Here is a 27,672-nt window from a genome sequence, read left to right as displayed (position 1 = left end):
CATAGCTGAGTGGACAGAGCCCCTGTTTGCATGCACAAGGTCCCATGATCAGTCCCTACTAACACCAGTGGAAAGGGTCTCAGGTAGTGAAGGGGCTGTGCAGAGCTGCAGCTAGTTGGAACATTTATTTTTTTAAGGGTGGTAGCTCTGTGGCAGAGCATCTGCTTTGTGTGCAGCAGGTGCCAAGTTCAATCCCTGGCATCTCTAGGTTGGGCTGGCAAGATCCCTGCTTGAAACCCTAGAGATCCACTGTCAGTCCATGTAGACAAAGCCAAGCTGAAAGAACCAATGGTCTCATTTAGTATGAGGCAGCTTCCTATCTTCCATTTTATTCACTATGCTTTTATAGCCAAGAGCGTAGAGCTTATCCAGGGAAAGGGGAGATAAACTCTTGGCAACTGCTAATCCCCTGATCCTCTTGGGTTTAACATGGCAATGTGAGGAAGAATAACATTGATTCTTAGACAACTCCATTCCCTATACCTTCTGCATTGGCCAACTGCCTTAGTGATCCTGAGCAACTACAAACATACTCTTGTATGGCTATAAGTTATGAGAATTTCTGCTTTGCCCATTTGACTCTTACAGTATATCCACTAGTGGTGTGGATCTGCTTTAGAGAAAGCCTGAGCAAAAGTGTCCAGCTTCAAACAGATGTGCTCTTTGACTGAAGCGAATCAGGACTTCTCTGAAGTGGTTCAAAACTAACAGAGCTGCTCCAAATCTTTGGACCCACTTTGGAGATTCAGAGGGATACGATCAATTTAAAATGCATTAAATGCACCCCCTCTGTAAAAGGAAAATACCAGGTAGGGCGAAAGAGAGGAGGGAATATAGTTTTGTGACAGACAGATGTAGCTTCCAGCCAGCAAATGCTGGATGTTCAAATCCTGCCTCTTCCAGACACATCCATGTGTAATTGTCAACTTAGTGCTAGCACTTTCTGGAAAGTTGGTGCCAATTTTGGCAAGGAAAAAAACACAAAAAATGTTAATGTTTTTAATTCATATTATCCCCTGCATGTTGTAGGGAATTTACCTAGAGGCATCTTCATAATGCATCCTCTGTTTATACAAACTGGCAACAAGAACAAAAGTTTGGGGGGGGATCCCATTTTTAAAAAAACCAAACTATAAAGGCTCCTCTTGCAAGAAAAAACAACCTTGCACCCATTTGTCTTAAATATGGCAGTTTTCATCTACTCAGAACAAGCTACTGTGCCTGCAAATTTCAGCCAGTTCTGACTAAACATAAATAAGCTATAGTCATTAGTTGATTTCCCAATTATAATAGTCAATGGAGAGGCAATCTAGTTTTTTATGCTTTAGTTTTCCAGGCAGAATGAGTGTTGCCCAAAGCAGTCAGAAGCAAATGAGCCTCATATCTGAAGCACTAGAGTAGGATCCAAGGTGATTTTCCCCACACACACTCTTTGGGGGACTGGATAAAGAACTGATTCTATATTTATTGTTGGGTGGCAGGATGGTCATTGTAAGAAAATGGAAATATTTAGAGGGGTTAAATAAGTATTTATAGTACAATCAAATCTGATCCATAGCTATTGCTGAACTATTAGCTCAAAAAAAGTATAGTAGAGGATAAACAAAAGATTTGTTTTCAGACTACATGGCAAAATGTATTTTATATACGTAAATGATGGCAACAATGTTCAAATGTCTCCAGTGAAATATGCCACTGTTTGGAATTCTGAGTAACTCTTCAGCTTCAAGTGAGAATATCATAAGACTCCTGAGGACAACATCCTGATATTACAAATAAAGCAAACCTAGTAAAAGGACACATTACTACGCTTCAATATGCGTAATTATTATTCTTCCCAAGGATTGTTAATGCAACCATCTATTTTTTTCTATGCTGAATTTTAATTTTCATTCAATTGTATTTTCCTCTTTATTTCCTTTATATTATTGATTGTATGTCTTTGATTAAATAAATATTAAAAATTAATATCTACACTTTACACTTTTATCTGTTTTATATTAACTGCCATAGCTTCACATAATTAAAAACTGGGAATCAGTGTTTCTTGAGCATTTTTCTAGGCTATGTCACATGACGAAATTTCTCAGGATTATCTGAGAGAAGAAATAGTTGTTCAACTCATTTTAGTCAAATGTACATAGCTACATCCTAAAATTTGAAGCTCATGGCAGAGTGTCAGGTTGTAGGAATAATAGAGACAAATCCTAGTTTCTACTTTAAGAAGGTCAGAGTTGATGTCTGTTATGCAGGGCATGGTACCCAAGCATTCCCACCCCTTGCCCCGTCATGGACGGGGGGTAGGGCTAGCAGCATCAATTGGAAATTCACATATATGGTTTAAAAAGAATACGGAAAGGGCATCCACGAGCAAACACAATCTCTTACCCATCCACCTTGGCTATGGATCCAAGGGCTGAAGTTTTCCTTGAGATATTTTGTTCCAAAACCCAGTAAGATGTTCATAGGATGGTTGTCTATAGCAGTGAGTTTGGTTATTACTTCCACAGCAAAAGCAACTTTGATGCCCTGGACTTGCAACTCAGATTCTAATGTGCAGTCTATGGGTATTTCCTCTAGGAACTGATTTGCAACTCTACTGAAGAATGCATATGACATCAGTTCTGAGACACACTGAAAGCAAGTCTTGTCTTTTTGCACCTGGAAATGAATATAAGGCATTGTCAATGGGAGCAAACAGAGGGCGCAGTCCCCCATCCCAAAGTCATCCAATCCAAGTGATTTCATGGCTAAGGGATGTGAGCCCTACTGTTTCAGGTCCAAGGTTCTATGTGAACAGCAAGCTCAACAATGTTTTTTTCTTGCAAAATATGCAAATAAGTAGTCCCAAATCAATTTTTAAATAATTTGCTCTTCTACTACCCTGGTGAGGGTGAATTTGTAAAAAAACCTTTTTCTGTCACAAGTGGGGGTTTTTTAGTCAGTTGTGAATGCAGTTCTGTAAAAATGCTTTCAACTGCCCTAACCTCAAGCAAAAAAAAAAAAAAGTCCACTTACTGCACTGCTAATGAAATTCCACCTTGTGATACACCCATACGCACAACTCAAAATGGTTTTACTCTGACTGAAAAGTTGTAATGACCTAGTCTTCTGTATTCTTGTGGGGGGCACTCTGTCCTCTAGGCAACATTTCAGAAACTAGATTAACATTTTGCCACAGAAAATGACCCCCTCACCAAGCAGTCAGCCCCCATAATAACTCTGGCACCATTTAGTAGACCTTCTCAGTAATAATAATAATAATAATAATAAAATTTTATTTATGAGTTGCCTATCTGGCCAAATGGCCACTCTAGGCGACGTACGTAACACAGTAAAATAGAATATAAAAACAATGAGGACCACAATCAATAATTAATCTAAACACCACCCTTGCAGTTAATAACAGCATTAAAAGCTAATCTACCCCGGAGATCCCGTAGGCCTGCCTGAACAGCCAGGTCTTCAAGGCCCGGCGGAAACCTATCAGGGAGGGGGCATGGCGAAGATCGAAAGGAAGGGAATTCCAGAGGGTGGGGGCCACAATCGAGAATGCCCTCTCTCTGGTCCGCACCAGCCTAGCTATTTTAACTGGTGGGACCGAGAGAAGGTCTTGTATGGCTGATCTCGTCGGGCGGCATAATTGGTGACTCTGGAGGCGCTCCTTCAGATAAACTGGGCCGAAACCGTATAGGGCTTTAAAGGTCAACACCAACACCTTGAATTGGGCCCGGTAAACAACTGGCAGCCAGTGTAGATCTACCAATACCGGAGTAATATGATCACGGCGACGGCTGTTCTTAATCAAACGTGCCGCCGCATTCTGTATCAGCTGTAATTTCTGGACCGTTTTCAAGGGTAACCCCACATAGAGCGCATTACAGTAGTCTAAGCGGGAGGAGACCAGGGCATGTATCACCCGTGGGATCAGATGGATAGGAAGGTAGGGTTGCAGCCTCCTTCTCAGATGTAATTGATACCAAGCTGCCCGGTTCACTGCCGAAATCTGAGCCACCATGGACAGCTGGGAGTCAAGAATGACCCCAAGGCTGCGGACCTGGTTTTTCAGGGGTAATCTTACCCCATTGAACACCAGGTCTATATCTCCTAACCTTCTTTTGTCTCCCACGAGTAACACCTTGGTCTTATTGGGGTTTAGTTTCAGCCTATTCCCTCCCATTCATCCACTTACGGCTTCCAGGCACTTGGACACGGTGTTCACAGCCAACTCTGGTGAAGATTTAAACGAGAGATAGAGCTGGGTGTCATCCACATATTGATGACACTGCAGCCCAAATCTCCTGATGATGGCCCCCAGCGGCTTTACATAGATGTTGAATAGCATGGGGGAGAGGATAGAACCCTGTGGGACTCCACAATTAAGAGGCCAAGGGTCTGAAACCTCATCCCCCAATGCCACCCGTTGATGCCTGTCTGAGAGATAGGAACGGAGCCACCATAAAACAGTGCCCCCTATTCCTAATCGCTCCAGGCGATCTAAAAGGATACCATGGTCAACGGTATCGAAAGCTGCTGAGAGGTCCAGGAGGACGAGGAAGGTATATTCTCCCCTATCCAACGCCCTCCTCATATCATCCACCAGAGCGACCAAGGCTGTTTCAGTTCCATGTCCAGTCCTGAAGCCCGATTGGAATGGATCTAAGTAATCTGTTTCCTCCAAGTGTGTCTGTAACTGTTTGGCCACCACTCGCTCAATCACCTTGCCCAGAAATGGTAAATTAGAGACTGGGCGTCCTTCTAACAGTGATCTCAGGTGCCTTTCAGTTTGGAAGCAAATTGGGACAATCCAAAAATTCCCTAGGCATGCAGAAAAATCAGAAGTTTGTGAATTAAAATAAAAAGACATTTAAACAAAGAAAGACAAAAAGGACTGGTAAGCTGCTTTGATTTACAGAATGTAGCTGAGTGGGGATAAGAAAATATTGGAGAACTCACACTATGAAACTTGAATGGCAAAAGACAAATTTACCATTGCTTCTACCTTTTGTGTGTGTGTGTGTGTCTGTGTGTGTGTGTTTGGGGGGTGGGGAAGGGAGATGCTGCTGCCCAGTCACAGCTACACTAAAATCCTGTATTTTTCCATTGTTTTCTATAAGGGCAGCTCTCACTTCCACTCCAAAGGAGAGAAAAGGGATCTAAAAAAACCATAAGGCATGCAGAGTGTATGACTCCACAATTACATCTATTGAGGACAATTAAGACTCAGAAGAGAAATTTATAGTAACTATATACTGTAACTTACTATGGAGGACTACGGTTGGGTGTACCTTGAGATGATGAGAGCCATGAGATTAAAAAAATCGCTGACTTGCACTACAGGGGTGCCAACAGGATTTTCTGGGGCCCGTATACTGTAATTCCATCAGGCCCTCCACCCCACTCACAAAAGGGGGTACAAATTTCTATACAATTCACATATGATTTGTATCTTATGCAAATCTGTATCCTCTGGGTGGATGGGATGGGTCCCCCAAAAATAAATCAGGGGACACATGCAAGTAGTAAGATATCTGACAGACAGAATATCCACAGGTGAAGCTTTCCCCATAATTGCACACTGGAAAATGCTTTTAGCCTGCCACAGATAATAAAGACAAGAGGCTTTCCCCCAGTGCCAACCCTAAACCATGCACAGAACTCTCGCATTCTGCATTGTAAAGCAGTGATGTCACTGTAGGTCTTTCATCAGCTCATCTTAGGCTGACAATACTACATTCAGTGCAAGTCCAGGTGCAGCATTTCAGATGGCAGGGTATGGGGTCAAAAAAGATTTAAGGTTTATAGTAACCAAAAATCAAATGCTTGGATAAATTCAAAATTAAATTGTAAAAAAGCAAGTAGTGTATTCTAAGAACTTTTGATGTCATTTATTATTTATCCCACATAACTATTGCAATGTTATTGTTACTGCAGTGTAATCACCCTTTTAATTCTGAGAAAAAAGGATTTGAGCTTTAGACATTAATATATTGATTTTAGTTTTCATACCAGCAGCAACAACCCAGCCCAAAGAATCCTCCTATTTTTCTTCCATAGGTTGGAAAACAATGAATCACACACACCCAAGTGTCTGCAATCATAAAGCACCCCCAACTGTATTTCCCTTAAAAACAAACAAATACTAGCACACAAAGAGACTGGATAACAACACAGGAGTACACTGCAGGGTTGTCATACACTACTTTCTCTTAGCCTCAGTATAGCGACACTGGGCTACTTTGTAGGGGTGATATAACTCATGCTTCATCAACCACAATACCACCACCCCTGCAATATGTACTGTATACACTAATTATGGATATTAAACCTGAGTTGGAACCAGCATGAACTCCTGCCTTTGCTGCTTCCTTTTGTTTTGGGGTGGACATGTCACAGTTACACTAAAATCCTGGAATTCTCTATTATTTTTTCCCCCTGGAGAACACCAGGGAGAACCCTCCTCTCAGTGGCCATACTACACAAGGAGGAAAGGAAAAATAACATATCTTCCTTTTTCCACTCACTGAATCCCTTTCCTCATTTATAATAACCAAAAGTGCTCAGATATGGGACTGGAGTAGGGTTGCCAGGTCTCTGGTTTTCACCCAGAGACTCTGGATTTTTGGGGTGCTCTCTGGGTGAGTCACCTTAATCTCTGGACTCTCAGCTTTCATTTTTAAAAAATAAAGGTTCTAGGTGGTCTGGTTCACGAGATATACACCAAAATGTCAGCCATCCCCCCGCAACTTGTGTTAAATGAGCTTGTAGCTGGCTGCTCTAACCTCACCCTTTCAGGTTTGTAGCTAATAAGTGAAGTCAGGGTTGTGATTTGTTGACCTCCAGGCAGTACCTAGACCCCATTGCGAGGCTAGAAAACTGTTGTTTTTTCCTGCTTATCTGAAAATCTTATAAATTAAGTATATAGTTTTCAGTCTGTTTGTCTTGTGTGTGCAGGAGTCAAACAAGTTTAAATTTTCCTGGGCTGTTGAAGAGGGCAGTGTTTTGAAAACCTTCCCAATATGAATGGGAGTAAAGCTGAAATGCTAATCCCACATACCTGGAGTAAATCCCATTGAATTCAATAGGACTTACTTTTGAGTAGACATGGTTAGGATTGTGCTGTAAATTAATGGGACTTTTGAGTCAACATAGCAAAGGATTATGCTTGGGTTGTAAATCTTTCCCCCTCCAATCCTATTTTTTTAAGCAATTAGGCAGGGCTTACTTAGGCATCACTGCTTTCATCATGTAGGAAACTAATACTGATACTATTTTTTTAAATTCTACAATGACCAACTGTTTTTGACAATAAACTATTACATCTCCAGTTTGTGTGTGTATATGGAGTCTTTCCAGCAACCCTGTGAGGTAGGGTTGGTGATTAGAAACCAAGGCAGCTCACAATAAGAAATAAATCCCTTTACAATCCAGTAACCATAAAAAAGTATAAACAGTTGCAAAACAACTTAAAGTGGCATGATTCTGAATTTTGGGTTGGGTGAATGAAGTTCCTTATTGAGGTTGCAGTTCTGTGCACGCTTCCATGTTTGAGTAAGCCCCATTGAATACATTGGGACTTGCTTCTGAGTAAACACCCCTTACAGGAAGTGCCCCCACATTCCTTCCCAGGCCTCGTTTGATATTTGGACCCCCAAATATTCTTCCCAGACTGTTTTTGAAATCAGTAAATCCACACACATTCCCAATATTAGCTAATTATATTATCTAGAGAGCAATCCTTTTTTCTCACCCTTCAAATTCAAATTATTATGCTCAGATATTGTAAAAGATTGTCTCCCTTTCCCCCTTATTTAGCACTCTTTTTGCAAAGGACCTAATCTGCCAAACCTGGAACCATGTGGTTTTCAGTCTTTGCAATAACTTCCTCAATTTACCCTCCAAGATCAACTTATCTCCTTAGAAAATGTCTCATACTACATACAGGACTTAGTCCCATTCCTTAAACTGACCATATTTAACATAATGCCTGAAGTCCAGATGATTTAATATCACCAGCAATGGAGACATCAGAGAGGCCTATACCCAGCGCTTCCACATCTTAAAGGTGGCCTGGAGAAAGGGTTACTTATCAATTTCAGCACTGAAAACAACAACTGGAGGAAGGGGAGGGCTCTCACGGATGGTTCTCTCATATCTAGCTTCATGCTCACCTATTGCACATCTTCATCAGTCCTAATAATTGACACCAACTGCATCATCATAAAACTTTAAATTTGGGAAACTGAAACCTCCTTTATCCTTTTGCTTGTACTGTACAGAGTTCTCTTACTGAGTCTGGTCCTTTTCCCTGAGTTACCAAAGGTCTCAATCAAATTTTGCTATTTTTTAAGATACACTTCTAGAATTTCTATTGGGAGGAGTTAAAATAGAAAAAGAAACTTAGGTACTGCCATCATTTTCAGCGCCATCACTCTCCCCAGCCGTGAAAGCTATACCTTACTCCAGACCCTCAGGTCCTTTCTCAATAACTTAAGCACAGGATCAAAATTCCTCTTACATAGTTGATGGAAATCCTTGCCTGGGTAGTGGATGAAACTTGGTGGAGTCTTAATGTTCACACCTGAGTTCTTAGTTGTTTCTGTTCCTTCTGAGATATTCACACAAAACATCTCAGATTTTTCAAGGTTGACTTTCAGTCTAGCAGCTTGCTTTAACTCTTTTAAAACACCCATAAACCAGCTTAGGTTTTCTCATGGGTTACTCAAGGTCAGTAAAATATCATCTGCAAAAAGACTTATTACCTGATGCTACCATTGACCACAATCCCCTTTAACCCTCTATGTACCCTTATAACATTTGGTAAGACTTCCACTACCATCATAAACAAAATAGGCAACAATAGACAGCCTTGTCTAGTCTTCTCACAGATATCAATCAGTTTAGACTCACAGCCATTAACTCTCAACAACATCTTCAAATAGAGTAAGTCTGCTGAACCACATTCAGAAAATGCCCCCCCCCATTCCATCATTGCCAATAGAGCCAGTGGGAAACTCCACTCCGTGCTATTAAAGACTTTAAACATGCCTAGGGAGTTTAATGGTCCTGGTTGTTTTTTTAACTTGCCCCCAATTGCAAAACATTTAAAACTTGCCTCACCTTGTCAGCCATTTGTCAACAGGGAATAAACACTGTTTGATCTCCTTGTACATAGTCCTCAATAAACATATTCAGCTTATCTGCCAACATTTTTTGACAATAATTTTGTGTCTTCATTTAATAAAGCTGTTGGATAATAAAGAGTCATGGAATCCTTCCCTGGTTTAAGGATCACAATTAGTCTAATCAGTTTCCATGACTATAGGACTGGCTGGCCTCTGAAACATCTAATGAGCTGGAACCAGTTTGAAAGTCTTGTAGAACACACCACCCAGTCCATCTGTGCCAGGTTTTTGTTATTTTTCATTTTTTTTATATAAAACCTTATACACCTCCTCTGCTTTTATGGGCTGATCCAAATACTCTCTGTGCTCAGGAGCAATATCTGATATTTTGACTCTTCGCAGATACTCCAAAATATTTCTCACCCCTGCTTGACCTGAACTGTACAGCTCTTTATAATATGAGGAAACCACCTCAACCACCACCTCCATCTTATAGTGGATTCTACCTGTACCATCTCTAATCCCCTTTACATCATTCTGTTATTTTTTTCCTCTGCAAAGCCCACAGCAATAATCTGGCAATGCTATCTGTTTTCCTGATCTTCCAGCTTCTTTTTAACTTCTCTTATCAGGTCCTCTAGTGGTTTCAGCTGAAGGGTATGATCAGACACCATCTCAAAAGCCACCCTGGTGGTCTTTGCAGTCTGCAGTCTGGCCATGAACCCCAGAAGTCAAGTAGTTTCAGAGCTGCAGACCACTTTCCTGTTATTTCTTTCATACTTCCCCCCAGTCCACTGTTAAATCCTGAGTTAATTGCCAAAAATGTGATTCTTCATCGTTATTGACAGGTGTTCTCTGTATGGGTCTTTGACTGTAAATAAAAGATTGATTGACAGGTGTTCTCTCTTCTGTCAGTCTGGCACTCCACTGTGCTTTATTCCCTCTCCATGCCATGTCAGTTTCACCCCTGTTCTCAGAACCATCCAGGTCACTGAGGCTGTCCCATAGTGGGAAGTAATCAACTGAATTCTTTCCAGAGTGATGAAATGATCTATGATTAACCCCCTATCTGATTCCATGTAGAGCAAGACAAATAGTCAAAATTAAAGCACTTAAATTTGATAGAGACCCAAAGAGATAGGAGTTAAGCTACACAGCCCTCTTGTTTCATAACAAGCCACACCTCATCCTCTCCCCATTCTTGACACCCTCTTTCTCTTCCATCCCCTCCTTCCCTCTCACTCACCCTGAAAGGCTTGTGCAAGACTATAAATGCTCTTGTACCAGTCTAGCTGAATCCCTCAACAGGGACAAGAAACACGCTGCAGCATATTTTTGCAGGGTTCTCATGTTACACACAAAATCTCAGAGACAGCTGTAACTTTAATCACCTACAACCTGAAAATACATGTATTTTTTGCAAATAAAACTGTGGGTTACCATATTACCATGCCCTTAGTTAAAATTGGGCAGAATTTTGAGAGCCATGTAAAATGACTTTGGGATGATTCAGCCCACAGACTGCCATCCCTGATCTAGACTCTAGAGAAGGAATTCCTCCCACTGCTCTAAACAATGTTTCTCCCCTTCCCACACATTCAGTATTCTAAAAAAGCTTTTTAGAAGTGTAGTCGACAAGCAATTTCACAAAATTATATAGAATGTTCTGCAGTGGGAATTTTAAGATTCACCTCCTGTAAAAAGCAAATCACAGAGTACAAATTGCCTCATCAAATTGGTTACCTTTTCCAGCAGTTCATCTCCTGACTTCCTTAATATGGCAACTATTTTTTTTATTATCTTTTCTTCCCCATCTGGTAAAAGAAGAAGAAGTTATTTTTTCTCTGTCCACTTTCTCCATCCCTTTGATAATTTTATACATTTCTATCATGTCACCTTTTACTCACCTTTTCTCTAAACTAAAAAGCCCCAAGTGCTGCAACCTTTCCTCATAGGGGAGCTGTTCCATCCCCTTGATAATTTTGGTTGCCCTTTTCAGAACCTTTTGCAACTCTACAATATCTTTTTAATGCAGCCCAACTAACATTACAACCAAAATCAAAACCACAGGTACATATGATGGCGTGGCCATGCTTTCTGTATTATTTTCTGTCTCACCCTAAAGCTCCTAGAGGGACACCCACCTCACATCTCTTGAACACAATGTCGTGGGCTGGCCTTTCTTGTTCTGCACAGCAATAGTTTCCAAGCAATGTTCTGGGAATCCTTAGGGTTCCTCAGAATCTTATCAGGGGTCAAATTCAATAACGGCAGACAAGCTTTGCTGGCAAAGTATCTTATCATAGATCTGCCAATTCTACAATATGCAGCTGCAGTAAATGTAGCTCACATTCAAGGGCACATACTCAAATTTTGTGTAGAACAATAATGATGCTCAAGAGACCTGGTCATCAAACCCAAGTGGGCTGTAGAAGATGTGCCTGAATCCTCTGCAGCGTGCCAGAGTTATGTGGCAAACGCATAGTTGTTCCTTGACAGACAAATCAATCTGGAAAAGATTCCTTGATGAAAGGAAGTTTTTGAGAACCTTCTCTCTACAGCACTCTACACAACACCATTAAGCTGCTGAGAAAAATCAGGTTACCTTTTAATCCATCATCTTCACATACGGGTTTGGTGGCCCATCCACCATCTTCTTCCAGGCTCACGGTACGTACCAATGCCTTCAATTCTTTCCTTTCAGGGTAAGACTTGGAATTATCAATTATTTCAGCAAGTCTGTCTACCACATGACTGATGTCTGAATCATCTGTTAAAAAAAACAAAATGAGACAATTCCACTGGCCAGTTTTCTCTTAACCACAGGACACAGGTAAATTATATTAAACGTTACAGGGGGAGATAAGTGCATTTAACTAAGCACTGCTGCATGAAGTAGCACTTTTCTTTTGTCTGCCCTGAATCTTCCAACGTTTAGCTTCCTTGAAGGACCACAAGCTCTAGTACTTTGAGAGAGAAAACTTTTCTCTATCCACTTTTTCCATGCCATGCATAATTTTATACACCTCTATCATTTCACCTCTTACTCGTCTTTTCTCTAAACTAAAAAAACTCCAAATGCTGCAACCTTTCCTCATAAGGAAATTGTTCCATTCCCCTGATCATTTTGGTTGTCCTTTTCTGAACCTTTTCCAACTCTACAATATCCTTTTTGAGGTGAGGTGACCATCACTGTACACAGTATTCCAAATATAGTTGCACCATAGATTTGTGTAGCAGTATTATACCATACATGTTATATTCCTTTCCTGATAATCCCTAGCATGGAATTTGACTTTTTCACAGCTGCTGCACACAGAGTGAACATCTTTATCGAGCTATCTACTACAATCCCAAGGTCAGACACTGCCAGTTCAGACCCCATTGGTGTTTAAGTGAAATTAAGGTTTTTTGGTTCTATCATGCATCGCTTTAAATTTGTTTACATTGAATTGCATTTGCTATTTTGCTGCCCATTCACTCAATTTGCAGAGGTCGGTTTGGAACTCTTTGCAAACCCTTTTTGTTTTAATGACCCCTAACAATTCAGTATCATCAACAAATTTGGCCACTTCACTCTTCATCCCTAACTCTAGATCATTTATGAATAAGTTTAAAAGCACAGGCCCCAGTAGCAATCCTTGGGGCATTCCACTTTCTACATCCCTCCAATGGGAAAACTGTCCATTTATTTCTATTCTGTTTCCTGTTTCCTAGCCACTCCATGATCCACAATAGTACCTCTCCTCTTATTCTATGACTGCTTAGTTTACTCAGGAGTCTTTGTTGTGGTACTGTGTTGAAAGCTTTTTGCGGCCTATTGCCGAAATAAAACACAAACACCATTCATTGGGTTAAATCATGGGCCACTTTATTAAACGGAATCAATTAGAATAATGAACCTGCAGAGGGGAAATCAAGTGCGGGAGCTTTCTGATGATCCAGGCAAAGCCTGCTTGCAGCCATAGGGCGACTAAACCTTGCCTGAGCCCGGGGCTGCCCTGTGCCAGACCCCAGCTCAGGCCACACCCTGAAGATGTGTAGGGGGTCCAACCCGCATCACCACCCCCCAGAGCCGTGAAACTCCAAGCGGATGAGGCACGTTGGCCCCAAAGGCGGCCCATGTTCTGCCCCCCGGGCCGTATAGCCCTGAGCTGCAGGGCCCTGGACCGCCAATCGCCCCCAAAGGTGCCTAAAGGTGTCACCTAACTGCCCTTTCCCTTTAAACCTTTTCCCGCACTTCTTTGCCACAAAAGGGGGACAAGCCTCTGCTTAGTCTCCCTTTACCCCACACCCGATAAGAATCTCGTGCAGACCCCTCTGCAGGTCCATCTGGAAGATGCCATCGTTGCCCCACGAACTGCATGTCCACGCATGCCTGCTACTGAGAGCCTTGCCCTCCATGTCTGACCACAGCAGACGACCCAAGGCTACCGAGGCCTCAACTGCATGTCCTCACATGCCTGCCACTGAGGGCCTTGCCCTTCCTGTCTGACCACAGCAGACGAACAGATGCTATTGTGGCCTCAACTGCATGTCTTCACATGTCTTGCCCTTCAGTAACCAAGGTAATTCCCACCCAGGGGAATGACCACCACCTGCAGAACCTTCCGCCCTGAACCCTGCTGGAACAACATGGGTAGGAGACCATTCCAGTGCATACTCTGTCGACCCAGCCACCAAACTGTGGCCCACCATGCGAGGCCCAGCTGTGAACCAATGTGCGTTTGCGGCCCCAAGGCCAGCCTATGAGATCATGCCATGGCTGCAGAGTAGGCTGCGCGTCTGCTCCATCCCCATCCAGCAACCTGCCAAAACAGAAACAATCGTGAACAGTTGGGTCGCGGACCTTCAGACTCGCCCCCAGGGTGAATGTATTCCATGCGCCCCCTACTTCCACCTCCTGATGGCGTGCACCTACATATACCAAAACCAAATGGACCGTCCCAGGTAGGCAATTCCATTGCCGGGTAGGCAACCCCCATTCAAGAGGAGCATGTCCCTCAAACCCCCATGGGTCTGCTCCCAGGCACTGCGACACTAGACTGAAACTTTATAAGGGAAGATCCCTCCCCCTGAATATCAGGCAACCAGGCCTGTAGCTTCAGGCCAAAAACACTATGACGCCGTCATGGGGAAATGTCCAGTCCAGGGGGAGGGTAAAATAATGTGGACTAACTCTTGTACCCCTGGTCTGCCTGGAAGTCTGACCTGGCCCCCAAACACCCTCGTCCCCCATCCGGAAGGCTCCAAATTAAGTGTGAGGGCCGCTACATGCAACTGCTGAGCATGATGGTCTCAGGGCACCTCCCTGATCAACCATCCCTGGCGGGTCAGGTGAACATGGAGGATGAGGATAAGGGGTGTGGGGGTGTGCATGGGCCAGCTGGCCAGCACCTGACATCCCAAGACATCTGAATGTCCTAAAGGCCCCCTGCCAGCCTACCTTGCGACACACTGACAGACAAGCTACACTCCTACCATCTGTGATGAATTCCAGCACGTGATTCATAGGAATAGGCCACACTTTGCATAGCCCCTGCCAGCCCCTAACTCCCAGGAATCCCCTCCTGCCCTCTGATAGCTGGTGAGCATGCTGGGGCAGAAGATAGGCATATGGCCATCTCTGACTCCCTTCCCCCATCTCCCAGTATGCGGTATGGGACTAGCTGAGTCGGTCCTTCCTCTAACTGAAACACCATTGACGCACCGCAGGCAAGGAGGGGGCCACACCACAGGTTGGCGCACAAGGCAGCCAAAAACTTTGAACTTGTGGTAAGGCTGTGAAATCCCTGTTATGGCACCATCACCCCCACCGTAGAAGGCCCCCAACACCTGAAGGGGAGGAAGCAAACACCTTCCCCAGCCCCTGAAAACTGCAGGATCTTGATCTGCAACAGTTCAAGCTTTTCCAGGGCAGCCTGCAGCCCTGGGTCCAAAAGTCAGTCTTAATACCCTGGAAGGTGAACACTGGGGCAGGATCTTCCCTTTCCCCAGCTGCCAAAGGAACCCCCCAGTTCATAGCTACGCTATAAACTGTGCCATCAGGTGCTAATATGCACCCAAAGTCTGCCCTACCCGTGAACTGTACAGAAAGTAGTGCCCCACTGCTTCTGAGCCCTCTCGTCTCCAAGAAGGGGCTGAAGTGCTCCATGCAAGAATACAGCAGCCCCTAGGTAATGTTCTGCTGCATAGTTGACTTAAAGGGCAAAACTCAGCAGCTCAAAATCCACCGTGTGTAACAGCCGGCAATGCAGGCAGATTAGCTGCCACACTTGCCGATAAGGCATCCCTGACTGACCCCACTTGTATGACGGATGGTGAATCAGGTAGACTTTGCCCACTGCCACTTTGGGCACTATACGGGGGGGGGGTGCTGAGAGAGCAGAGGTAGGGGATGATGGGAAGGGGCCAATAACCCTGCCCAACTGTATGTCTTCATCAATTGTCCCCTGGACCAGTGCGTCCATAGGATCCGGAAAACCGCATAATAAAGAAAAACCACATCATAAAATGAGTCCCCCCATAACTGGGCAGTCTGCAAGCAAGGTCCATAGCCCTCGAGCGTAGCTGGGAAGGGACACTTTTCTCGAGCAGCCTCTGCTGGGGGCTGCTTCCCACTCCTTTGAGGGGCCCTGGCCCCACATATCCTTCTGGCTTGTTGTGCCTTTAATAGCCGGTTATTAGATGTCAGCAGTTATTAGATGGCATGGAGTTAAGCAATGTCATCTTCTAATGTCTGCAGATCAAATGACCCTTAAAAGCACAGGACTAGAGGCCTGTAAAAAGGTGGGCACCTTATCTACAGACCAGTTTGTAAACTAGCTAAAGAGAAGATGCAAGCAAATGTGCAGCCTGCACGTGATTAATTCCATTATGTTTAAATAATTTACTCAGAGAAATATGAATTGGACCAATTCTATGCATACTTACTTATGAGAAAAACCCCGAGTATCTCGTTACTTCTTCCCCTGGAAGGGTGCATGTGATTGCACACATACAGCAGAATCCTATGTGTGTTTTCTCAGAATATCACAGATTAAATGGGTTTTAGGACAGAGGTTTATGGGACTTAACTGATGGAAAGGTTCATATATTTTTACCTGGGTTTTGAAGAACGTATTTGGGGGGGGGGAGAAGCTTAACAGTGAAAAAAGGGGGGATGAGTTCCCTTTGCATTTTGGAGTTGAGGTAGTTTTGGAGGTGAGGTTGCAGCACTAACTGGGGTCCCTACTGGCTCCTGCCGCCTCCCTTCTGTCTCCAGCTGCCCCTCACCCTCCTCAAAAAGCCTCTGCTCTTTGTAATTACATTGCATTGCTCCAATCCAAATGGCCGCTACGTTATGACAGAGCATCTTTCTAGGTTATTCTGCAAAAGAAGTGGCGGCCACAGGCAGCAGGAGGCTGAAATTTAAAGGAGGATTAAATTTAAAAGAGGATTAGACAAATTCATGGAGGACAGGGCTATCAATGGCTACTAGCCATGATGGCTGTGCTCTGCCACCCTAGTCAGAGGCAGCATGCTTCTGACAACCAGTTGCCGGAAGCCTCAGGAGGGGAGAGTGTTCTTGCACTCGGGTCCTGCTTGCGGGCTTCCCCCAGGCACCTGGTTGGCCACTGTGGGAACAGGATGCTGAACTAGATGGGCCACTGGCCTGATCCAGCAGGTTCTTCTTATGTTCTTAACCCATGGCTGCTAAGCTCTGGAGGAAACCAGGTTAGGGAAGGCTGACTTATAATCATAAGATCACCTAGCTTTTCATTTTCATAAACTGTTGTGATACCTCAGTTTGGTTCTTCAGCTGAATCCCTTTTTAAACAGTATTGTCACACATTGTATCACATTGATTCACCATTCTGTGCAGTGAATTAAATAGGAATTAAATGATTGACAACAAAAATAAGCAGCTGTTTTTTAAACAAAAACAAAAACACTCAACTAAATTGTACTGAATGGTTTTGATGTTCAAACAAAAAATCAACCACCTGAATTCCCACCATCCAGGGATCTGCAGTTCTGACTCATTTAAACTTCAGATGCATTTTCCATCTCCACTGCATATTAACATATCCTCCTGCTAGGATACTTTGAAAAACATGGATTAAATGCTAGCTTGCTCTTTATAGTTCCATGGGTTGATCGGGATAATGAAGCAGCTGCCTTTTTATGAACAGCCACAGAGAATCAACAGGACTAATCAAGTAGTTTGGGGGCCAAAATCTTTATTAACCTCATTGCCATGCTTGAAATTCTCACTGATGCACAGGATGGTGCTTTCAAGATAAACCAAGAAGCCAACCAAGTAATTAAAAAGAAGCTGGTAAATGTCCCTGGCTGGGACTCATTGCATGATTAACAATCAAACAACAAAGCACTAGTTTAGATCTTATTTTACCGAGTGCAAGGGCTGAAAAAGACCTCTTGATGGAAACTGGGAAGATAAACCAAGAAGCCAACCAAGTAATTAAAAAGAAGCTGGTAAATGTCCCTGGCTGGCACTCATTGCATGATTAACAATCAAACAACAAAGCACTAGTTTAGATCTTATTTTACCGAGTGCAAGGGCTGAAAAAGACCTCTTGATGGCAACTGAGAAGAACAGCATAAGCAGGCTGATCCTTTCTATGCTACTTAGAAGTAATTTCCCCCGTATTCAGTGGGCCTTATCTATTCTCTAAGTGTGCTTAGGAATGCAACCATAAATCTTCCTTACACCACCTCGCCGCGGCTGAAAGCCCTCCCGCGCCTCGCTGCCGCTGGAAGTCCTCACGTCTCTCGTTGCAGCCGCAAGGCCGGCCCATCGCGGCCAGAAGGCCCCCCGCATCCTGCCGCCGCCGCTGCCCCCGCAAGGCCGGCACACCAAAGGCCCCGCCGCGGCCGGAAAGCCTCACCCACGCCGGGAGGCTCCCCGCGCCGCGCAGCAGCCGCCACCACAAAGCCTCAGCCGCCAAAATTCAAAGGAGGGCGGGAGGCTGGTGGAGTGGCCTTAAATGGCCTTCAGCCGCCCCGCCTCCTTCCTGTGTGTCACGATGGCGCGCCAGCGTGCCACGTGCACACACGCCCACCCAATGGCGGCCAGGGCTTCAGCTGTGGCCGCAAGCACGCCCCTTTGCCCGGAAGTACCGGGCACGGATCGGGATTGAAAGTCTAAGTACACTATGTCAACTGAATCGCCTCTATCTATATGCTTGTTGACACTCAAAAAACTCCAATAGGTTAGTGAGACAGGACTTACCTTTGCAGAAGCCATGCTGGTTCTGCTTCAGCAAGATTTGTTCTTATATACTTGGTTATTTTATTATTGTTTAAGCTAGCCAGCCTGTCATTTCCAGAATCACCCTCAATCCCTTTTAAGAAATTGGTGTTACATTGGTCACTTTCTAGTCCTCAGGTACGGAGGCTGATCTTAGGGACAAATTACATATATCTGTTAGCAGATCAGCAATTCCACATTTGGGTGGATCTCATCTGGACATGGCAATTTGCCAGTTTTTATTTTATCTATTAGGCCTGTAGCTTCCTCTCTGGCCACCACTATTTGCCTCAGTTTCTCAGACTCCTTTCCTGCAAAAGTTAGTTCAGACATAGGTATCTGCCCTAGATCTTCTGCTGTGAAGACAGATGCAAATAATTCATTCACCTTCTCTGCAATCTCATCCTCTTTTCACATACTCCCTTATAATCCAAGGGTCCAACTGTCTCCCTAGAGAGTCTCCTGCTACTAATGTATTTAAATATTTTTTGTTGTTGGTCTGTTGTAAGATTAAGTCCAGGGTTGTTGTCTCTCTGATTGGTTCCAAGACCAACTGTTCTAAGGCACAGTCATTTGGGTAGCTAGAAATGTTACCTCTTTGTCATGACTGGAACACATATGTAGCCAGTCTATGTGAAAGTAGTTGAAGTCACCCACTGAAGTCACCCAAAACATTTCCTTTTTTGGATGCTTCCTTGATTTCATTCTTCATCTCAAAATCTCCCTGAACATTTTGAACAGGAGGATGATAGCATGTCCCCAGTACTCAATTACTTTTGGGGCCCAGTATCACTATCCACAATGATTCTGTGGATAAGTCTGCCCCTTTAGGGATGTCTAGCTTGCTGGACTCAGTGCCCTCTTTGGTGTACATAAGTGACAGCACCTTCAGTTCGTCGCTTTCTGTCTTTCTCACAGAGTTTACATCCAGGGATAACCATGTCCCACTGGTTGTCTCCATTCCACCAGGTTTCTGTTATGCCCACTATGTCAATGCTGTCCTCGAAGACCAAGCACTCCAGTTAGTCCATCTTGGCTCGGCAGCTTCTAGCATTAGCATATAAACACTTGTATACAGCATCTCTTTTCAAATGTCTTTGGCCTATGGTGCTTTGGCATCTCTGAACTGCTATCCTTTGCCCCTGCCCTGTTGCATTTTCATCCATTTTTCATCTTCATCCCTGGGGGAAGATTTGTTCAGGATTGGACACTCCTCAGCTGCTGTTGGCTTTCCCCCTAAAACCAGTTTAAAAGCTGCTCTGCCACCTTTTTGATTTTAAGAGCCAACAATCTGGTTCCATTCCTGTTCAAATGGAGTCTGTCCCTTCTGCACAGGCCCAGCTTGTTCCAAAATGTTTCCCAGTGCTTTTATTATTATTATTATTATTATTATTATTAATTTGTTTATACCCCGCCTTTTGGCCAAAGGCCCTCAAGGAGGCTTATAAAGAAAAATAAACACAAGTATAAAAATACATCAATGAACGCAATACAATTTACAAAAATTAAACTAAATAACAAATAACATTATTAAGAAAAAAAATGTCCGGGAAAGAAACTCAGAATAACTTACATACATCCACCGCTGCCCTGGGACTGAGAAGGTACGGGTTTCCCCGGGCATGACCTCTTAACGAACCCATGCCCCTTCTCCTGACACAACCATCTCATCCACGCATTGAGACTACAAAGCTGTGCCTGCTAGCTGGCCTGCACATGGAACCAGTGGTATTTCAGAGAAAGCTACCTTGGATGTCTTGGCTTTCAGCATCTTGCTCAGCAACCTAAAATTTTCTTCCAGGACATCATGACTACATTTCCCCGTCATTACTGCCAACATGCACCACAACCACTGACTCCTTTTATCTGCCATTGGATGGCCCTGGATCCTAGTATTATTTATTTTATTTTATTTTATGTTATTATTTATTTCTTCCTTGCAAAGGAGCCTCCCTTACTGAAGGAGAAAAACTCCTCTCCATCCACTTTCTCCACATCCTGCATAATTTTACAAGGGATCTAGCATGGCACCCTTAGAATTCTTTCTTCTAAACTAAAAAGCCTCACATGGTTTAGCTGTCCTTCATAAGGAACATGCTCAAATGCTTGTCCATGTAATCCCATGCTGTTGACTCTTATGACAGCCGCTCTCCAACATCTCAGGCAAAGGTATTTTCTGGCCCTGCATGTGATCTACCAATGAGCTAAAGAGGCCAACAGGAGGGGTTTTTTGAAACCCAAATGTGGCATAGTGGACTACTTGCAACTACTATAATTTAACCTCACACAGTTGTTACTCTGCCCCACTGCTGAAAATGTCCCCCGACCTCAATTAGGCTTGGGGAAAAGCCTCCAATTTGTGCTTAACTTTTTCAATTGTTCTTAGAATGAATTTATTTAATTGGATCTTGCTTTGTACATTGTATTTTATTTGTTGCAAGACTGGTGAAACCACCTTGGAGATGAGCTGTTTTGAAGCCAAAGACAAAGCTTGGAAAAGTTACGTTTTTTAACTACAACTCCCATCAGCCCCAGCCAGCATGCCATTGGATTGCGCTGATAGAAGTTGTAGTTCAAAAAAGTAATTTTTCCAAGCTCTGGCCAAAGGTAGACTAAAAGCCAAGCAATATTTAGTTATTGCATTTGTATACCGCCCCATAGCCGAAGCTCTCTGGGTGGTTTACAACTATTAAAAACATTAAAAACAAATACACAAATTTAAAAACACATTTTTTAAAAAGCAATTTAAAAACACATGCTAAAATGCCTGGGAGAAGAGGGAAGTCTTGACCTGGCGCCGAAAAGATAACAGTGTTTGTGCCAGGCGCACCTCGTCAAAAATATTATTCCATAATTTGGGGGCCACCTCTGAGAAAGCCCTCTCCCTTGTTGCCAGACTCCCAGCTTCCCTCCAAGTAGGCACCCGGAGGAGGGCCTTGGATGTTGAGCATAGTGTACGGGTGGGTTCGTATTGGGAGAGGCGTTCCATCAGGCATTGTGGTCCCAAGCCGTGTAAGGCTTTATAGGTTAAAAACAGCACCTTGAATCGAGCTCGGAAACATACAGGCAGCCAACGCAAGCGGGCCAGAATTGGTTTTATATGTTTGAACTGTCTGGTCCCTGTTACCAATCTGGCCACTACATTTTGCACAAGCTGCAGTTTTCGAACTGTCTTCAAAGGCAGCCCCACGTAGAGTGCATTGCAGTAATCTAACCTGGAGGTTACCAGAGCATGGACAACTGAAGCCAAATTATCCCTGTCCAGATAGGGGCATAGCTGGGCCATCAACCGACGTTGGTAGAAGGCACTCTGTGCCACCGAGGCTACCTGAGCCTCAAGTGACAGAGATGGTTCTAGGAGAACCCCTAAGCTACGAACCTGCTCCTTCAGGGGGAGTGCAACCCCATCCAGGACAGGTTGAACATCTACCATACAGTCAGAAGAACCACCCACTAGCAGTATCTCAGTCTTGTCTGGATTGAGCCTCAGTTTATTAGCCCTCATCCAGTCCATTGTCGCAGCCAGGCACCGGTTCAGCACATTGACAGCCTCATCTGAAGAAGATGAAAAGGAAAAATAGAGCTGCGTGTCATCAGCATACTGATGGCAGCACACTCCAAAGCTCTGGATGACTGCACCCAACGGTTTCATGTAGATGTTGAACAGCATGGGGGACAGAACTGAACAGCATGGGGGGACATAGTCCAGGGTGCCGAGCAATGCTCCCCAAGCACCACCTTCTGGAGCCAACCCGCCAAGTAGGAGTAGAACCACTGCCATGCAGTCCCTCCCACTCCCAACTCAGCCAGTCTTCCCAGGAGGATACTATGGTCTATGGTATCGAAAGCCGCGGAGAGTCACTACTAATGTGCTATTAGGGTTTCTAATAAATGAGGGGAAGGAATAAACCCACCTTGCGCCTCTGATGAAAGGGTAGGCTCACTTCCAACACCCTCCAGTGACATCAGTGCATGTCCATTTACAGTATCACCCCTTTCGAATGTCTTCCCAGGCTCTTCTTCAACTTGTGTCCTTAGACAAGAACATAACTGAAAGCATTTCCAACTGGATTTCTTCTTCTTCTTCTTCTGGCTCCTATCTCTGGTAGACTGTTCTTGATCCTCAGGAGAGAAGTCTTGATATGCTTCTTCCTTACCTTTAATCTCCTCTTTGCCTAGAGATGATCCCTCCTTGCCTTTTGCCTCCCTTTCTAAAAGTTGTCCGTATTTGCTAGCAGACAGTCGGCGCTGGGCATAAGCCATAAGCACTCTGTATTCTATGCTGGTTCTGTCCACATCCTCCAAAGGAATTTCTTCCATACTGGAAGAATTGGCCAAATTCATGTTGCACCTACAAAGACAAAGCTCCTTCTTAATATTTACAGGAAACCCCTTTTATTAATATCAAATAATGCTAGGAATTTATTTGGAACCCTTTACTATAATAAATTTTAAAAACATTAACATTTTGGCAAAAAGTGGAAAAATCAGAGCAAATTAAGTTCTAAGTAGGAAACAATTTGGGCCTCTTTTGATTCCATCAAAATTACAATAAAGATTTTTAGTAGTGCCCCTGGAGACTCTGAGGAGGAGGATAAAACCCTGAGGCCTAGCAACTTTTACAATAGCACATTAGGTACAATCTTTATTTGTTCCGTTTCTATTCCTTCATTGTATAGTGCTTCCAAGGCAGCTTACATACTAAAAATCCTAATGTACAATAAACTTCCATCAAATAACATAGAACACAACATAAAAATCTCATCATATAATACCAACTGTTCCTGCAACAATAGAACAGGATATTATTATCTTACTTTCATTTCTAACTGTAATAGGTTACTATCAAACTATTATGATGCACATTGGTTAACCAGACTTGGGCTGCAATGCTATACACCCAGAGTAAATCCCATTGATTACAGTGGGACCTCCTTCTGAGTAAACATGTATAGGAGTGAGCTGTAAATACCATACCAGATAGCTGGGCACTCTCTAACATATATTAGACTTCCCATTCACCTACAAGTATACATTGAAAAAGTGGCTCAATCCACTCTTTTAACATTCCTAAGCCACCCTGATTCATATACTCGGTCCCCATTTACTAGGGATAATCCTTAGGTTCTGCTACCTTGTCCCAAGTAAAACACAGTCCCTACTTGATCCTCCGTGGCGCAGAGTGGTAAGCAGCGGTAACGCAGCCGAAGCTCTGCTCACAGCCGGAGTTCAACTCCAACGGAAGGAGGAAGTCGAATCTCCGGTAAAAGGGGTCGAGGTCCACTCAGCCTTCCATCCATCCGTGGTCGGTAAAATGAGTACCCGGCATATGCTGGGGGGTAAAGAAAGGCCGGGGAAGGAACTGGCAATCCCACCCCATATATACGGTCTGCCTAGTAAACGTCGCAAGACGTCACCCTAAGAGTCGGAAACGACTCACACTACAAGTGCGGGGACACCTTTACCTTTTTTTTACTTGATCTTGTGAGGAGATATTACAATGAAGTGGTATATAAATGTTGTAATTAAAATACATCAATACATTTTAGAGTCACTGTGGCCCTCTTTCCATTTTTAAGAACAAAGGAATCTGCCTTATACCGCTGAAGCCATTTGGTGCCATCTGGCTGAGTACTGATGACATGGACTAGCACTGGCTCTCCAGGATTCCAGGCAATAGTCTTTTCCAGAAATTGAATTTTGGACCTTTGCATGCAAAGCATATGCCCTACCACTGAGTGACAGCCCTTCCCTTGTTTAAAGAATTATCTTTTAAAATTGTTATTTTCAATTCACTAATGAACGTATATCATACCTAGGACAGATCCACACCATTCATTTAAAGCACATTCAACACACATCTGGCAACCCTACTCCATACATAGGACTTTATGGAGAAGATAAGGGATTGTAAATTATATAATAATCTCAGGATAATAAATCTTGGAGATTAATCACTAAAGGCTCTGGGAGGTGGGAGAGGGGGCTAGGTATTGGTTGTATGATGTTATATTTTGTTGTTATTGTATTGTTTCAAAAATTATCAATAAAAAAGAAGCATCAGGCCTATCTGTGCAGAGACCCACCATTCATTTGCCTGTCTTCATTTTTGGGTCTGCTTCTATAGCGTATAGGTTTTTATTATGACAATACTATATTTAGGGGGTTTCTGACCCCCGTTTGGTTCTACATCCAATTTGGATCTCTCACAGCTTGACTTGTGCCTCTTTGAACCTCTGTGAGTCTCTTTTCCACTCCCATTCTGTATTCCTCTCCCTCTCTCCTCCCTCCCTCTCTCACTCACACACTTCCAGAGGGCCTGCCCCCCACACCTGCTGGAACCATTCCTCCAAGAGGAATAGCTGAGATCTTTTGTTGGGGCTGAGGGTGGCTTTAATTCCTCTTCCACTCTTTTGAGCAAACAATAATGCCAGAGGAGCTTTTCCTTGGAAGACGGAGCCCTGTTTGATTTGCAATGATCATGGGCTTGGACTGGCCTGAATTGGATTCCACGATGAGCAGAACAAAAAAACTCTCTCCTTTATCACAGATATAGAAACAGAAGTCTCTGGGATGACTTTTTGAAGCTGCTTCTTGTATAGTTTGGCTCCCTCAGATGTGTTAACTATTTGAGTAAAGAAGACCTTACATCAGTGGTACATGCTCTGGTAACCTCACGTTTGGATTACTGTAATGCGCTTTACGTAGGGCTGCCTTTGAAGACAGTTCGGAAGCTACAGCTGGTGCAAAATGCGGCGGCCAGATTGCTGACAAGGACCAAGCGGTCCGAGCATATAACACCTGTTCTGGCCAGCTTGCACTGGTTGCCAATATGTTTCCGGGCCAGATTCAAAGTGTTGGTATTAACCTATAAAGCCTTATACGGTGCGGGACCACGATACCTTGCGGAACGCCTCTTCCGATATGAACCGGCCCGTGCACTACGTTCTGCTACGAAGGCCCTCCTCCGGGTTCCAACTCACAGGGAGGCCCGGAGGGTGATGACAAGATCTAGGGCCTTCTCAGTGGTGGCCCCCGAACTATGGAACAGTCTCCCCGAGGAAGTACGCCTGGCGCCGACTCTGCTCTCCTTCCGGCGCCAGGTCAAAACCTTCCTATTCTCTGAAGCATTTTAAGTTACACTGATTTACTTTGAAAAATGTTTATTGTATTGGATTGTTGATTGTATTTTAGTATTATTTTGTTATTCATTGTATTTTTATGCTATTTTATGTTCACCGCCCAGAGAGCTATTGCTAGTCGGGCGGTATATAAATTTAATACATAAATAAAATAAATAAACTGGCATCCTCAATGTGTTTTTTACTCATTATTGATTAATTCATTACATTTATATCCTACGTTTCCACCACGCATCTCAAGGTGACGTATATGGTTCTCCCTCCCCTCTCCCATTTTACCTTCATAAGAAGCCCATACGGTAGGGTGAGGCCAAGAGAGTGTGACTTGCCCCCACATCACCCAGTGAGAACTTTGTGGTTAAGTGAGGATTTTAACTTGGATTTCCGAGTCCAACTCTCTAACCACTACCTCTTGCTGCCTTTACTAGTGTTTATATATAATTTTTACAATGTTGTTTTACTGACATTTATATCGCACCTTTCTTCCATAGAGCTTCTGTGAAAGCTCACTGGGTAACCTTAGGCCAGTCACTGCCTCTCAGCCTCAGAGGAAGGCAACGGTAAAAACCCCTCTGAATACCCCTTACCATGAAAACCCGATTCATAGGGTCACCATAAGTCGGAACTGACTTGAAGGCAGTCCATTTCCATTTTTTTCTTCCATAATGGCACTTGAGGTGGCATGCATGGTCTTCTCAAGAGCTCTCCTATCTTGACCAGGCCCAGACCTACTTAGCTACAGCAAGATTTCTGGATGATGAACGCTCAGACCGCACCATAGGACCTATACCCTTCATCCTTGCCCTGTATCCACATAGTGCCACTGAAATGCAGCCTGCTATATCAGTCCCTGATTCTTCCAGCAAGGGAGCGAGCAGGAAAGAAGGCAAGACCCAAGTACATGTTTCCAGGTGTCGGGAATCTGTGGCTCTCTAGCTGCTGTTGAACTCAACTCCCAGCATGGCCTATAGTCAGGGATCCTGCGAACTGTAGTCCAACAATATCTGGAGGATCACAGGTTCCCCAAATTTGTCCTAGAGAATGGAATTGCAATAGTACAAGGAGGACAGCTAACAACGAATACCCCTGTTGAGAAAATCCAATCTATATGTAGAAATAGGTTTCCAAATGCAGGTTGGCCATGTCTTAAATGCAAAAGGCTGCTGTAAGGAGGGAGGGAACCCCAACTGAACACCTGGAGTCACATACCAATGTGATACAGGGGTTGTAGAATGTCAAACTAGAAGACCCGAGTCCAAAATCCCACTCAGGCCATAAGCTCACCGGGTGACCTTGGGCAAATCACATACTCTCTCCGCTTAACCTACCTCACAGGGTTATTGTGAACAAAGAATCAGGGAGAAACATGTATACTGTCTTGAGCTCTTCCAAGAAAAGTTGGGGCAAACATTTAAATACATACATACAGCTAGCTTCTGGTACAATGATGAGACCACTTTTCATAGAGGATAAGGATATCAATGCTACTAGTCAAGATGGCGATCAGAGGCAGTATGCCTTGTCTAAAGATCAGGAGGAGGGGAGGGCTAGTGTGTGCCTGGCCAGCTTAAGGTGTTCATGTCCTTATGTTCTTATTTTCTTATGATTGAATCCCATAACTTCCTCACACTATTCACCACTATCAAAACGTATGCTTCCCTTTTCCTGGCCCTGCTTCATCATCCCACTTTGCAAATGCACTACAACGTTATTACCATCAGATTAAAAGGATTAAAAGAGCTACCCAAGTGGGTGATGTCCTGTGCCAGGGTTTGGTTTCCCATGAAGTCAATGCTCTATCTGAAAGCAGCCTCTGAAATATATCATTTGATGGCATCTGGTGTGTTTTCCGCATGAGTACAGTCTGAAGGGAAGTTAGAAGCAGCAAGAGACATTCCTCCCCCCACACACACACGCAATCGCTCTCTCTTGCTGCTTAGAAAATTATTGTGGGCAGAACTTAGCCCCGCTCCCTCCCTCCCGACTCTCTCTCTCACATACACAAGAATGCCAGCTACCATCGCTGTAATGCACTAAGCTTGTGTTCTCTCCCACAGCCCCCAATGTGATGGCTTATCTGGTCTCCAGGGGAAATGAGCTCAGAGGCTGCTTAGACATGTCCCAATACAAACACATTATCACTCTTTGGACA

At 43.8% G+C, this 27,672-nt stretch overlaps 1 protein-coding gene across 4 annotated transcripts in view; it reads right to left on the bottom strand.

Annotated features, from left to right (window-relative positions):
• BCL2L14 (BCL2 like 14) overlaps window positions 1-27,672 on the bottom strand; it is a 60,251-nt gene that overhangs the window by 2,797 nt on the left and 29,782 nt on the right. For all 4 annotated transcript variants that reach the window (XM_061582489.1, XM_061582491.1, XM_061582490.1 and 1 more), the window contains 4 exons: window positions 22,293-22,729; window positions 11,731-11,895; window positions 10,869-10,939; window positions 2,389-2,661 (listed from right to left, as the gene is read on the bottom strand). In XM_061582489.1, coding sequence (XP_061438473.1) covers window positions 2,389-2,661; window positions 10,869-10,939; window positions 11,731-11,895; window positions 22,293-22,729 — 946 coding nt within the window. The remainder of the gene's footprint in view (window positions 1-2,388; window positions 2,662-10,868; window positions 10,940-11,730; window positions 11,896-22,292; window positions 22,730-27,672) is intronic.

Source organism: Rhineura floridana, chromosome 8, assembly GCF_030035675.1.
Source record: "Rhineura floridana isolate rRhiFlo1 chromosome 8, rRhiFlo1.hap2, whole genome shotgun sequence".
NCBI classification, from domain to species: Eukaryota; Metazoa; Chordata; class Lepidosauria; order Squamata; family Rhineuridae; genus Rhineura; species Rhineura floridana.
This window is presented reverse-complemented; position numbering and strand designations above follow the sequence as displayed.